The 15782-nt window shown below is 45.5% G+C and overlaps 1 protein-coding gene across 1 annotated transcript in view; it reads left to right on the top strand.

The window, feature by feature from the left end:
- The window catches only part of LOC147454148 (uncharacterized), a 77864-nt gene that overhangs the window by 12789 nt on the left and 49293 nt on the right, over nt 1–15782 (top strand). Inside the window, exons 6-12 of the mRNA XM_086516176.1 lie at nt 481–600; nt 945–1086; nt 2340–2510; nt 3286–3438; nt 3617–3723; nt 3829–3919; nt 4016–4157. Coding sequence (XP_086372302.1) covers nt 481–600; nt 945–1086; nt 2340–2510; nt 3286–3438; nt 3617–3723; nt 3829–3919; nt 4016–4157 — 926 coding nt within the window. The remainder of the gene's footprint in view (nt 1–480; nt 601–944; nt 1087–2339; nt 2511–3285; nt 3439–3616; nt 3724–3828; nt 3920–4015; nt 4158–15782) is intronic.

The following is a 15782-nucleotide window of genomic DNA, read 5'->3' as shown; positions in this document are numbered from 1 at the left end:
AGTCATGTTAAGAAAAATATTCTGCACACATTTGGGTTAGAATGTTATAGATATACTGACCATCGGAATAGACGAGCAAGATGCACAGCTTCAGAAGCTGGAAGAGTCTTTTTTCTAAAAAAGCAATCAGTTTATGTCACCAAATGGTCAATAAGATGGGCCACAATGCAATTTATGCATGAGGGGAACCACAATAATGGCACAGCCCAACCACAACAAAAATCAATGTATAAAAGTTTGTATGTATATTAGATGGCAGCCATCACAAAGGATTGTTCAACCATTGAGAGGCTTTGGAATGAAATAGACAAAGTCTTTTTAGGGAACGCTAGATTTATATGTTGGTATATTTTAAAGTTCGAGTGTTCAATTTAAGGGTTATTAAATAGCAAGTGCAAAATTAAACATTTTTTAGTTTTTCATTTGTTTTACAGTAGATTGTGTGACCAATTTGTTGGCCTATTTTGTATTTTTTGACAGGTTCATTCTCATGCGGGGTAATTCTGGATTTTATAGTTATGCCATATATGAACATATGGCTGGATGGGCAGACTTTGATCTGATTCAAACCCGTATTGCATTCAAGCTTCGCAAGGACAGGTGCAGAAAAATTCATCTATTTATTGGTCTTATTTGTGAACACGCTATTTTTTGAAATAGCCCCAGTGCCACACTATTGTTTATATTGGAAGATAGTTTGAGGAGTTTACTCCAAGACAATGTCTTGGCTGAATAATTTACAATCTAGTTAATTGTTTTGCTCTCCTTAGTAGGTACTTTGTAGTAGTGTCACTTGATTGTATAAAGGTATGTGCTGCTTATTTGTAACTTTGTTAATAACGTGTATACGACTGTTGCTTATTTTCTATGCAACTTATTGTGTGGATCATGGTTACAAGGAAACTCCATTTCTAGTTTTTAAACACAAGAGTTCTTGATTTTAGGTTTCGTTACATGGCCATAGCTGATGACAAGCAAAGACTCATGCCTTTTCCAGAGGATAGAGACCCAAACAATTGCCAGCAACTTGCATATCCTGAAGCAGTTATCCTGACCCATCCAAAGGACCCGGAATTTCAAGGGGAGGTAACTGTTTGGCGGGATAACCTGAAAAAGTTAATTAGGGGCTACTTAATATACTTGGATTTTTGAAACTGAATAGTTCTTTGATTTAGAGATTTGTTTTTTGTCCAAAATATAATCGATAGTTTGTTGTTCCTTGCACATGAATTCATTTGCGGCTTTCGTGGATTAAAATGGAGGAAGATTACTAGTTGGGGGGGTTGCCGCTGCAACTCCAAGCAGACGACAACTGCGTTGATTTGTCATATAATGGATATGAAAGACCATTAGCTAATGTACTATCTATATCAGCTACAGGGGTCTAGGAATAACATGTGAAGCATCTAGAACCTGCCCCTCGTTTTAATTTTCTTGAAACTAAAATCTTTCTAACAAACACACATCGGCGCATCAAAGCTTTTTACAGAATGTTAAAAGAATGCTCAATTACTTTTCAAAAATGAAATTCTTCTCTTGCAAACCAGAACAGACTCCAAGATCATAAACAGACAGGTACAACAAAACTTTTAATGGAATGTTAAAATACAATGTAGCTTTCTTCCTTTTTTGCAAAACATAGGTGCCTCAAGAAGGATCTACCAATTGCCATGTTGCAGTGGCACGATCGACGAGCTTGCATGACCTTCTCGCATTTGTGACATTGTCTATGGTGGCATTTGGGATGACATCTTCCTTTTCCTAAGTGGCTACTCTTTTACCAGGGCTCTCGAGTTGTACTAGCTCGAGTGGCTTCTAGTGTTCAGGAATCAGTACTTGCCTATTATTTTGGACATGCTGACTTGTACTCCTTTTATCCAGTTAGAATTCAAACGACAACCAGATAACCTAGTTTTCAGCATTGTGATGGAATCTCCTTTGCATGCATAAGTCCTTTCAAAATATGTATCATATCACATGAGCTACATGGAGAGGGGGGTGGGAATTTTTAAAATTGGCATACAATGTAAATATAACATGCATACAGGGGTACTATTAATAATCTTTTGAAGGCACGTGATATGCGGAGCTTTTGATGAGTGACCACCCTCGGGTTTAAGTGTTCTCACATATTAGTGAAGAGGAGCATAGTCTAATTATAGCTGTTTACCATCCTACTCTCAACTCGTGGAGGAGTTCAATGCAGGAAAACCTGCTGATTTGTACTCAGTAGGATAGCTTAAAAAGGTCTCTGGCGATCTTTATATTTGACTGCAAATTGATTAACATCTTTTCCAGTTCGACAGCTAACGAGGACCTTAATAACACTCAAATTCCAGGTTGATGACAAGTATCAATACTCAGCTGATAATAAAGACAACCGAGTGCATGGATGGATAAGTTTTGATTCAATGGTTGGGTTTTGGATCATATTTCCGAGTGATGAATTTCGCAATGGAGGCAATTTGAAGCAAAATTTAACGTCACATGTTGGCCCTACAAGCTTATCTGTAAGTTCTTCTCTTTCTAGTACTTACTACTCAAAGCATAGGGCCCTTATCGTCAAAATAATTTTGATAAAATCAGATGTTTGGCACCCAGCTACCCATAGCCTAGAGAAGAAAGCAAAAAAATCACGACGTGATTTCAATAAACAAGAAACTGACTTAGAGTAAACGGATTATGGCGGTATAGAGTAAACTGACTTCAATGAACAAGAAACTGGTAAGAATACAATTCTTGCTTAAAGGCTTGTTCCTAAGATGATTTGGATGTTTTAATCTTAGGGACACATACGAGTGATTGTGTCTGTGCACTAAGCTGGTTTTTTACTTTTAACCTTTTTATTTCTGGTAAAATGGACTTTTCTTTTTTTCCCCTCATAGAAAAAGTACCAAAGCTGTATGTTCAAAGTAAAAGTTTCGAGATTTTTCTGGTTAATTTTTTGCTTAGTTATATAGGGGCTCTATTTATGTTGAGAGGTATATTACTAGATATTCTTGTATGGTTTTTCAGCGTGTCCAATAGATTGTTGTGCTTCAAATCTATACTTTGCTTATCAAACCTCTTCATTCACTCTTGTTTGATTCCTTTGTGTTAATTTAAGCTTTAGCCTCTACCTTCTTGCATTTAAACGTTTTCTCATGTTTTATAGACAGTAAGCTTTCTTAGGATGTTTGAATATCTTAACTTGGTGGTAAACTTCCAAATAAATTTGTATCTTCCAAGTTTTATCGACAAACATGTTATGTAGCTTGCATTGGTAAAATCAGGTTTTTCATACAGATGTTTCATAGTGGTCATTATGCTGGTGACCCACTTTTTCCAAAATTTCGAGGCGGTGAGCCATGGAAGAAGGTTTTTGGTCCTGTTCTTGTTTACTTGAACTCTGCGACACTTGGGACTCCTTCAGCTTTATGGGAAGATGCAAAAGAGCAGGTATGATTACTATATCAGGCTTTGCTGACAAATAAAGACATGCTTGCAAATTCCTGGATGAGGATTTTTGTGCGCGTACATCCATGTCTAAGTTCGTAATGTGTGTTGAACTTCAAGAATTTAATTTTATCATACCTGCATTTTTTTTTTCTTGTGAATTTTGCCTTTGTTGTTACAGATGTTTTCTGAGGTGCAATCCTGGCCTTATGATTGGCCAGCTTCTCAAGATTTTCTGAAGGTGCATCAAAGAGGAGATGTGAGTGGAAGACTACTTGTCAAGGACTGGTAAGCTTCAATGAAATGAGTGGCTTTTTTGCATTCATCTCTGGCTGGATAGCTTCTGTACAAGGTTTATTCTTCACTAAATGCACAATGGATGAACTACTCTAGGTTTGCCTTTCCAAATATCGTGCCCGCTCGATCGGCTTATCTTGGACTAGCCTTACCTGGAGAAAAAGGTTCTTGGCAAACAGAAAGCAAGGTAATTTTCAACTATCATTCTGTTGAGCAGTCTCTTCTAACATGCATTAGAAGCAGAATGCTAAATCATGGGACTTTTGTTTCTTTGGTGCTGTAGGGATATCAATTCTGGACACAATCGGATGAAAACGGATACTTTAGGCTCTCTAATGTTTGTGCTGGAGAGTACAACCTTTATGGCTGGGTACCAGGAGTACTGGGTGAATACAAAAAAGAGGGTTCTGTTATAATTCAGCCTGGTAATTATGTTTTGATTTCATTTAGTAGGACATCAAGTGCTTTCACACCTGTGAAATTTATGGTAAGCTCCTTTCACAGCAAATGACAAGGAAAATGGAAAACTACGCAGGATATTGTTGTTTGAGAGCCATGTAAAACGAATGATTATGTCTCATTGTTGAGAATGACAAAGCCTTCAATCCTTATTAATGCTGGTGAAAATTCAAACAGAAAAGCTTGAGTTTAATGAAAAAGGAACGAAACCTTCAACCTAAGGCGAAACTTGGATGGAAAGGAAGAGCTGCACCCTTTGGGAGTTTTCTTGAAACTTTGTGTGGTTTCCATGTTCTTTCCTTGCATTGCAAGTGCCAGAAGAAAGCCATTTTCTAAGCATCAATTGGTGTGAAGATTGTGAAGTGAAAAATGCTCCAGTGAATTATAAATTGGAGAATTTCATTTCTAAGGGTTGAAACATTCACATAATTTTATGACTTTGAGACTTCAGAATATGACATTTTACACTAGAGCCCTTTGGATTGAGCAGAGCTTTTTGCTATCTTTATAGATAGAGATAGGGCATGGACCTCTCTTACTTGGGAAAAAGTGTCGGTGCTTTAAGTTCCATGGTTTATGGTGATGGATTCTGATGTAAGGCGTATAATTTTTTTTGATATCTTGTGTCCCTTGTAGCTGGCCATATGTCGTTTCAGTTGTGCTAATATGTCTTTCGGTCACCTTGATGTGTGCCATGGAGTGAGATTTATGTGTATATTGCACCGAGGACCAACCACATTAGAGGTCACTATTTCCTTTTCCGGCTACAAGTGCTCTCGGCATGCAAGGTGGGACCTCAATTGAAGTCTTACTCTACATTGCTCATTCAAACCTGTGAATAGCTAGCCAAGCTGGAAGAGTTCATCAATAGGCTAGCTTGCTACTCCTGCTCGACTGGTCTAGACTGGTCCAACAGGTCGACTGAGTTCTAGTAGGGTCTAGTAGGTCGACCGTGGTCTAGCAAGGCGAGCATAGTCTAGACTGGTCTAACATGGTCCAACAAATCCACCCTGGTCTAGCAGGTCAAATAGTCTAGCAAGTTGACTGGTCTAGCGGGCTAGAGATCCGACTAGTGCACAGAGGTTCTCTTCCCTATGGACTGGTTGGCCTTAGGGTGCTCATGAATGACACATACAAGGCAGTCTACAGATTGTTCTAGTCCTCTCAAGGTCCCTCTGCAATACCACCACAGAAAGTGACAACCCTTCTTACCCAGTAGAAGTCCGCCAGCCCCACTTCCCCTACCTCCACAGTCATCTACCTTAACAAACTCTTCGCCTTCCTTGTCCCCTTCTCTACCACACACTATAACATCTCCTTTTTCCTTTTCACAGCCATCTCCAGAGCCCACACAGCCTGCAGCAATGGCTGAAGTTTACTACCTTCAGGGGTCTCTCTGCAGAGGATGTAGATGACCACGTAAGGAGGTTTGTTTCTCTTTGTCGGGGTCGTGGTCTAAATTGTGAAGATGCTTATCTGGTGATTTTGCCTTCGACCTTGGATAGCTCATCAAATAAATTGTATCGTTAGTTTGCAGACGACCACTTTACAGATTGGGCCGCACTAAGACAAAGTTTTTGTGAGGCTTTCCGACTAGGTGACTTCCAAGAGAATGTTTTAGTTGAGCTTGGAAACCTTGTGCTCCAACTAGAGGAAACCTGATAACGAGTTTCAATGTCAAGAAGTGGGTGGAGAAGGGCTTCCTAACATAAGCTAAGGGAATCTCTCAAACCTGACGCTACATTGGACGAGTTTGTTGCTGTAGCCACTAGAATTGAAGGAGCAAGGAGGCTGTTCAGAGACCCTCTTGGAGTTGGGTCAGCTCTAGTTCTTTTGGAAAGTGCATTTGACCCTCTGGTTTCTTTACAGAGGGAATTGGAGGCACTAAAGTTGCAGCAAGCTTGTAGCAGGGCTACAGTCACTTCACAGGACATACAGTTGGACAGTGGGTTACACTGGGACTGGTTCACACTGGACGGACCTTGGTCTGGGAGTGACACGTGGTAGGGTACCTACCTACGACCTACGGTGGTCTAGAGGACCTCGTGGCCAGGTCACCACATGGCTGACATTTATGAGCCGTTGGTGGCTCTTTACGGTGGTACATATGAGTAGTAGCGGTTGGTGATCACCATCTTCTTCTTCACCTTTGGTCCAGCATCGTTCGGGAGGTAAGGAGTCTTACACAGAGCACAGCTTCACCATCCATGCACATCTGAGCCTCGACACCCTATTTTGTACCTGTGAGTCTTGGGCTGGAGCTGAGTGTGCTGCCACTCGAGAGTCTGTACATGGTCCTTTGAGTTAGTCGAGTCCACATGTTCTGGTCTATTGCTGTGTCTCTGTTATTATCCATTGTTTCGTGTATTTCATTCTGTTGAGAGAGTTTCTGTTTGTTGAGTGAGATTGTCACGCACATTGCACTGGGGGACACCCACACTGTAGAGAGCACGACACATTATCCGTGCTACAGGTGCTCTCATTTTGGCGATCATGCTGGGGACCTCAACTGAAGTCTCACTCTGTTGAGTAGCTGGTTTCTTCGCTTCGCCTGTGCAGCCTGTTGGTCTGGTCCAGTTTCACCCTTGATAGCTTAATCTAGCTGGTCTAGTCTCTCGCCTTGCTGGCCTGGTCCCCTCTCGCCCTGGTCCAACTTGCCTCGTCTCTGGTCTAGACCCCTCGACCCTGGTCTAGTCCTCCTCGTCCCTCGTCCCTGGTCCAGCTAGTCTAGTCACTCGTCTGGTCTAGTAGAGTCTAGACCAGTCTTCAGCCAGTTCAAGGTTCTCTTGCCCAAAGCTTGGTTGGATTGGAGGTCATTGCATGACACATACAAGGAGGTCAGTTGAGCGTCAAAGCCCACTACTGAGCCCTCTGAAGTACTATCACAGAAGACGACCTATGACACCTTGTAGAAATCCTTCAACCTCATCACCTATACCTCCACATATCACATCACCCATTCCTTCATCAGGTTCCCCATCTTCGCGATCACCTTCTCCAGAAAAGCTCTCTCCTATTCTTCTACAACAAGCTATTGTGCAACAGACTCAGCAAGGAATCATGGAGCCACTAGCTAGTGTTTTGGCCAAGGTGAACATCAAGTTCCCTACATTCAAAGGGCTGTCTTCAGAAGATGCTGACGACCATGCAAGGAGATTTGTATCTCTCTGTAGGGGACGTGGGCTGAACAGAGAAGATGCTTACTTGGTACTATTTCCATCCACCCTGGATGGCCTAGCAGATAAATGGTACAGCCAATTTGCAGAGAACCATTTTGCAACGTGGGCAGCCTTAAGACAGCAGTTCTGTGCAGCTTTCAGGCCAGGTGACTACCAGGAGAAGGTGTTGGATGAGTTGGCCAACATGGTGCTCAAACCTGAGGAGACTTTTGCGGAGCTTATGACGAAAACTAAGTCGCTGGTGGCCAAGCTTCCCCAACAACCCGGTGAATTCATGGTTAAAAAGTGGGTGGAGAAGGCGCTTCCCAAAACTTCTCAACAAAAACTCCGAGAGAGTCTCCGACCCGACGCCACTCTCGAGGAGTTCATCGCAGCTGCTACTAGGATAGAGGGGGCTAGGAAGCTGTTCAACAACTCTCCTCACATAGAAACTCCCTCTGTGTTCTCTGAAGGTAGTCCTGCTGATCCTTTAACTTCTTTACGTAGGGAACTGGAAGCCCTAAAGTTACAGCGACCTCTTCAAGAGGAGAGGTCCTTCTCTCTTAGACAAGAGAAGCCTCCAAATCATGAGGCATTGGAACAGATTAAGCGCGAGCTAGAAGAGCTCAAGTGTCAGCAAGAGACTAAGGCTACGGTTTGGTGTAGCTCATGCCGCTCTCCAGGGCACCCTCCGCAGGAATGCCCCCTTCGGGTTTACTGCCACTTCTGTGAAAAATCTGGACATGAGGACAAGGATTGTTACTACCTAAAGGGATTGCACAAAATACAGCAAAGTCTTGGTCCTTCTCTCCAACAAGGGTTAGCACCATCATCCAACATGGTTTCCCACTACGGCCATCCCAACTACATGCCACCTTTGCTCAATACCCCTGCTGTCCAAGGTATGTCAAAAACTTTCCCGACTCAAAGTTTTTATAATGCTAATGCCACCTCAACCCCTCAGAGCTTCTACACTTCAGCCTCCAACTCCATGCAGCAACCACCTCGTCCCCCGTTTCGTCCTTCCAATCGGCCCATACTCTGCTACAGATGCGGAGAGTATGGGCATTATCAGAGCAAATGCCCTCTGCCAGAAGGCTCTTCTCCGTGCCAACTTTGCCCTGAGGCTCAGGATCACTACACTAAGGATTGTCCAAAACAACGCGCCTCTACCTCTGCGAGCCCAAGTCAGAGCCAACCTGAATTCACCTTTCCCAAGATCAATTTGATAGCAGTTAGTACCAACCCCAAGCCACCCCTTTCTGCCCATATGATTGCCTCTCAAGACAAGTTGCAGCTGGTAGAGGAGCCAGCTGGTGTCCTCACACGAGCTCAGAGGGCATCCCTCGGCCTCAATCTTCCAACAGGTACAGCCCTTTCCTCCCCAATGCCTACACCTCCTCCAGCAGCTGACATGCCATCCCCTAGTGCTAAGAAAGGATCTTTTACTATGCTCTCCGATATTGATGGGGCTTTCTTAGAAGCAGTTGCTGACTTACAAAAGATCAAAGTACTAGAGGAACAACAACAAGTAGAAAAAGAGAAGCATACAACAGAGACAGTCTTGAAGAACACTTTCCAACAAGTGTCCCTCTATGACATGCTTCGACTAGATGCGAGTTTCAAAAGTGACACCCTTGCAGTTATTCAGTCACTTTACCCTGGAGCAGGTCCTAGTGGCGGGCACCTCCCAGTGCGACAGTCAGAGTCCTATATGATATCCAATCCTGCTGCTCCACTCACTGATTATAGAAGCCCTCGCCTGACAGTGTCGGTTTTAGGTCGGCAATTCTCAGGAGTGATAGTGGATGGTGGATCTGGCATCAACCTGATGCCCGAGTTCACTATGCTAGCTCTAGGTCTACAGCCTACTCGCCCTGCTCCCTTCACAGTTACATTGGCCGACCAGCGAACAGTCTACCCAGTGGGCATAGTGGATAATGTGCCTCTGCAGGTACAAGACTTTACTTTTAACTTGGATTTTGTGGTGGTTCGTCTTCCCCAGGTTGAGGGCGGATTTCCCTTGCTTATTGGAAGACCATGGCTGCGACACACTAAAGCACTCCACGATTGGGGAAATGATGCAATGTGGATACATAATTCTGGCTCCTCGATGCAACCCATTCTCTTAGAAGGTGGTATGGATCCCGTGGTGCAACATAGTTCTTTGTCCTTAGAAACCAGCCTCGAATTGGAACAACCTACTCCACCTGACGGGTCAGATGAGGATCTGTTGGAATGGTTGGATGCTACCAAATCTATGCCCTGTTTTGGAGTTTCAATTCACTCTTTGCTTGAAGGTACACCCTCTTCCAATGTTTCCAAGGTAACTAAACCTTATGAGCCACATGAGCCAGCTCAAGAGTTGAAGGTCACAGAAGATACTCCTGATGCGCTCTCGGTGAAAGCCCTCTTGATAAAAGCCGTTGAATTTGGAAAGCCGAGGAAAAAGTATATAAGCAAAAAGAAATCTCCCCTACAGGAGTTCAACCCCCTTCAAACATCAGCCCCATTGGTGTCTGCTTCTCCAACCAGAACGAAGCTAACCTCTGTGTCCAGCCAACTCCCTTCACAGAGCAGGTCCTACTTGATGTGCTGGATGAATTCCCTACTCCTGCTCGTTGTCTTGCTGAGAATAGTTGGTTTTGTCCTCAACCTGCACTTTCATAATGCGCTGACCTTCCTCGCCCTTACCAACACACCCTCGTCCCTACCCGCCCCCTCACATACCCTCGCCCCTACCCTAACCCTACTCACCCCTACCCACCCCCCCTCGCCCCTACCCTATCCCTACTCGCCCCTACCCACCCTCCCCCTTCCCCTCGCCCCTACCCTCCCCTCTCGCCCCTACCCACCCTCTCCCTTCCCCTCGCCCCTACCCACCCCCTCTCGCCCCTACCCACCCCCTCACCCCCCCTCGCCCCTACCCTCCCCCTCTCGCCCCTACCCACCCCCTCACCCCCACTCGCCCCTACCCACCCTCCCCCTTCCCCTCGCCCCTACCCTCCCCTCTCGCCCCTACCCACCCTCTCCCTTCCCCTCGCCCCTACCCACCCCCTCTCGCCCCTACCCTCCCCCTCACCCCCCCTCGCCCCTACCCTATCCCTACTCGCCCCTACCCACCCTCCCCCTTCCCCTTGCCCCTACCCACCCCCCCCCCCTCGCCCCTACCCTCCCCCTCTCGCCCCTACCCACCCCCTCACCCCCTCTCGCCCCTATCTAGCCCTTCCCTCTCGCCCCTACCCACCCTCTCCCCCCCCCCTCGCCCCTATCTAGCCCTTCCCACCCTCTCCACTACCCACTCCCCCTCCCCCTCGCCCCTATCTAGCCCTCCCCACCCCTCTCAGGTTCAGCAAGTTTCCCCCACCCTACATGATCGGCTCCATTCACTTGGTTGCCATCCTGTTTGCTGTGAAGGCCCTTTCATTCTGCCATCATGATGGAGCTTAACCCTATTTGCTGTGTTACTCGGGCTTATGGTAATCCATCTTTTCGAGAAGAGTGTTGTTGCAGAAAAGTATGGCAACTGCAAGCATGGACCAGGCTATGCAATCATACATACTGGTTCCTGCTTAGTTACAAGCTTAAGGCGATTGCAATCAAGAAAGATGTACGGATGCAGTAGCTAGTGGTTTTCAATCACAGTTTTTTTAGTATTCCTCTCACCGAGACGGTGAGCGGTCTTGTGGCGGGCGACCTGTAGCAGGGCTACAGTCACTTCATAGGACATACAGTTGGACAGTGGGTTACACTGGAACTGGTTCACACTGGACGGACCTTGGTCTGGGAGTGACACGTGGTAGGGTACCTACCTACGACCTACGGTGGTCTAGAGGACCTCGTGGCCAGGTCACCACATGGCTGACATTTATGAGCCGTTGGTGGCTCTTTACGGTGGTACATATGAGTAGTAGCGGTTGGTGATCACCATCTTCTTCTTCACCTTTGGTCCAGCATCGTTCGGGAGGTAAGGAGTCTTACACAGTGCACAGCTTCACCATCCATGCACATCTGAGCCTCGACACCCTATTTTGTACGTGTGAGTCTTGGGCTGGAGCTGAGTGTGCTGCCACTCGAGAGTCTGTACATGGTCCTTTGAGTTAGTCGAGTCCACATGTTCTGGTCTACTGCTGTGTCTCTGTTATTATCCATTGTTTCGTGTATTTCATTCTGTTGAGAGAGTTTCTGTTTGTTGAGTGAGATTGTCACGCACATTGCACTGGGGGACACCCACACTGTAGAGAGCACGACACATTATCCGCGCTACAAAGCTCTTCGAGAAGAAGGATCTATCCCTATTCCACAAGATAAGTCTTCACCACAGGAACCTTTGGAGCAGCTCAAAAAGCAGTTCGGAGAGCTCAAAGCATTACAAGAGTCTAAGGCTTTAGCTTGGTGCAGCTCGTTTTCCAGGACACTTTCCCCAAGGATGCACCCTTAGAGTTTATTGCCACTTCTACAAGAAAGGTGGACATGAGGACAAGGAATGCTACTACTCCAAGGGGCTCTAACGTCTGCAGCAAAGCCTTGCTCCTACTCTCCAACAAGGGTTGGCTCCCGCATCAAACATGGTTTCATATGACCCAAGTCACATGCTGTCTTTGCTGATGACAACTCCTATGCAAGCTATGCAAGATACTTTTCCACCTCCAATCTTTTACCATGCTAATATATATTTGGCACCTCAGAGCTTCTACACAGTTGCACCTTCTCGGCACCCAACTACCCGATCTTATGCTACAAATGTGGTGAGTAAGGACAAGCAAGTGTCCTCTTCCTGAAGGGTCTCTGCCAAGCCGACACTTCCTTGACACAAAGGACCATTACATCAAGCATTGCCCAAAGCAATGTGCCTCTACATCCAATCAAGGCTAATTGTCAGCTCCACCCCTCAACCACCATCCTCCACCCATGTAGTAACCATAGTTATTCGAAACGGAAAATTGGGATGGGAACGGGCAACGGAGACCTGAAAATGGCCATTCCCTGTAACTATGGTAGTAGCTCCTTGAGACAAATTGCAACAGACAGAAGAACCAGTTGGGGTCCTCATGTGGGCGCAACAAGCAGCTCTAGGGTTGTCCCTTCTAGCCACGACTCCCCTCTCACAAGCTATCAAGCCATCCGCTAGAAACAAGGGAGAACAAGCCTCTCTCGTCGCAGATATTGATGGTACATTTCTGGAGACAATAGCAGATGTACAAAAGTTCAAGGCACCGCATAAGGCAAAAATGGACTAGCCCACTGCAAAAATTATTCTTAAGAACACATTTCAACAAGTTTCCCTCTACGACATGCTTCGCCTAGACTTTGAATTCAGAAGCGATACCATTGCCGTTATTTAAATCTTTGTACCGAGGAGCAGGTTCTAGTGGCTGGCATCTCCCGATGCAACCTTTAGAGTCCTATATGATCTCTAACCCAACTGCCCCTCACTAATTACTGAAGCCCGCATCTTAGAGTGTCTATTGAAAGAGGAGGTTCGCGAACCCAGGTTAGCAGGCGTGTATGCGCATGCAGGTCGTAGGCAGATGCAGAGAGAGAGGTAGCGCAAGGAGAAAACGTCGGAGCAAAGAGAGAGCTTGTAAGTTTTAGAAGTCCAAACAACCAAGTGATGAGGTTTTTGGGACTCTTTTATCAAAATGGCCCATTTGGCCACTTGGACAATGTGAAACCTTTAAAAATAGTCCAAGTGGCCCAAAGGCCAATAAATGAAGTATTATGATTGTACATGCCCAAAATGGTGGGCTAAAAATACACTGAAAATATATATGTGAAGCTCTCGATCCGAGCTACACGGTGGAAACGGTCCAGACGTGACGTGTGGGCATTTACCCCAACAACCTTCCACTTAAAGGTCGAGAGAGTCGCCTTTAAGCTATGTAACTCTCACCATTTGTAGGCAATGCTCATGTTGTGCCTTTGGCAGAATATTGGTAAGAGTATGTATGTGTACAGATTTTGATCAATGAGATCAAACCATCATTAAGCATCTGTCTGACAAAATGGTACCACACATCAATTTGTTTGGTACGTGCATGAAACATGGCATCTTTAGCCAAACAAACTGGACTCTGGCTATCACAACCAAGGATAGGCGTCTCATTAGGCAATCCAGCTCACTGACTAGGGGCAGGCTAACCATATGGCTTCGTTGGAAGCCTCAGCGACTGAAATATATTCAGTCTCAGAGTCTCAGTAGTAGAGAGTGCAACTATCCTCTGAAGTCTAGAGCACCATGAAATAGCACCACTTGCGAGGGTGTAAATGTACTGTCACAAACTGCTGACATGTCAAGCCATTGAAGAACGGAGCCAACATGCAGATCCCGACTTAAACCCTAGAAGCAACAGAATTAGTTTTACCAACTTGCAAAGTCTTGCCGAGTGGCCTATCTTTAAAGAAGAGTTCCCACCAACTTATGGGACCCTGTGCGATGGGGCCCAAGTGACCTAAATAAAGCAGACAAAATCCAGACGTAAAGACCGATGATGCGGCAAGAGCTGTATGGAATCCCGCATTTTATGCTGGCTGTGCTAACGTGGCACATGTAGGATTTCCGCGTTTTACGCTGATGATGTGGCAGGTGTGCGGATTCCCTAAAATTGTGTTGGTAGCTTTTTGACCGGTTGCTTTTGAGTTTGAATGCTTTTCATGTAAATTGCTTTTAGAGGCCAAGGACCTTCAAACATGACCCATGGGCTCTCTCTTTGGAAGTCGCGGGGGATGCAGAGCAGAGCCATGGGAGTTGTACTCAGTTGAAGCAATATAAAGAAATACCAAAAGGGGCGCCAAGGTTTGGGGCTAGTGCTCTCTTGGGGTGGAACTCCGCCACTCCCCGTCTTGTGTATCGTGAACTCTCTATCTCTTTTGGGTCAGTTGTTATTTGAAGTGCTTAAAGTTGTTCAGTTTGTTCTTTTCCGTTGGCACGTGGTGCTCGTCCTTGTGACATGTACCCACTGGTTGACTTGCGGGTATCAATATCACCTGCCATGTCATAATCACAATTTCCTTGCAGTTTTAATGGACCCTTTTCGTAACACAGGCATTTGCTTTTGGTCCCTTTCAAGTACCTTATTATGGACTTCACAGCATCCCAATGTGCTCTGCCAGGATAAGTGTCACAAAGTGATGACATGGCATGACCACCCGGACAATCCCTGACAGATAAAATGATTTTATAGAGACTTCCCGTCTTATGGGGTCCCGTCTGATGGGGCCGAGGGGACATAAAGAAGAAATAAAAATCCTAGCGCTGGTTGCTGATGTAGTAGGTTGTACAGACGCCCGAAAAACGTGTTTGACGTTGCAGGACTGTACGGATTTTCCATAAATTGCGCTACTATGCTAACGTGGCAGGCTGTACGGATTTTTGAAAATTACGCTGGCTGCTTTTGGGAGTCCCAGCGCTAGCTTTTAAGAGCATATGCTTTTGGGTTTAGTGCTTTTGAACTGAATGCTTTTGGGGCTCTGCTTTTGAGCATCCCTTGTAAGTTTATAAGAGCCCCTAGGGCCTCATTCTGCAGGGCATTTGGACGCAGAGTCTGAGAGAAGAGGTCCCTCAGGAGTTGTACTTTGCAATGATTAATGATAAAGAAATACCGAAACGGGTGCCAAACTTTGGGGCCAATTGTCACAAGACGGGCACCACTTGCCAATAGAAAGGAACAGACTGAACAGACTTTTAGCACTTCAATAACAACTGAACTGAGAGAGAGAGACGACACGGGTGACAGGGAGTGGCGGAATTCCACCCCATAGAGTATTGGCCCCAAACCTTGGCGCCCCTTTCGGTATTTCTTTATATTGCATCAACACAGTACAAGCTAGTACTCCGGACTGTGCACCTTCTCCAGGAAGCATGCCAGAGAATGAGCCCTTAGCACATATTTAAAGGCCCTTGGCCTATGAAAAGCAGTTTACATGAAAAGCCTTTGAACTCAAAAGCTTCTGGTCCAAAAGCAATGCCAAAAAGTTGGCAGCGTAAATCACGGAATTCCATACAACTGCCACATCAGCAGTCATCGCAAAACGTGAAAATCCGTACAGCCTGCCACATCAGCATTGTCAGCGTAATTTTTGGAAATCTGCCACATCATCAGTTCCACGTTGTGTGTGTGTGAGGGTCCTAATCCTTTATGTCACTTGGGGCCCCATCGGACGGGGTCCCCATAAGTTGGTAGGACTTCTTCTTCTGTTACTTGTTCTTCTTAGGGTTTAGGCCCCTCCGCCGGCAATTGCATTCTTCAGGGCTTTGACATGTCAGCAGTTTGTGACACCAATACCTCTGGGCATGGAACTCCGTCGGGCCGTGTCGACTCTCTCTCTCTCTCTATTAAAGTTGAGTAATTTTGACGTTTTTGTGTTCATGTGTTGCTATTGATTTCTCACTTGGAGTGTCCAAGCATGTTACAGTGGTATGAGAGCTCAGAA

This window comes from Adiantum capillus-veneris, chromosome 7 (genome assembly GCF_014529385.1).
Source record: "Adiantum capillus-veneris isolate H3 chromosome 7, ASM1452938v2, whole genome shotgun sequence".
Lineage (NCBI taxonomy): Eukaryota > Viridiplantae > Streptophyta > Polypodiopsida > Polypodiales > Pteridaceae > Adiantum > Adiantum capillus-veneris.
The sequence above is the reverse complement of the archived record's forward strand: the minus strand, read 5'-3'. Positions and strand labels throughout refer to the sequence as shown.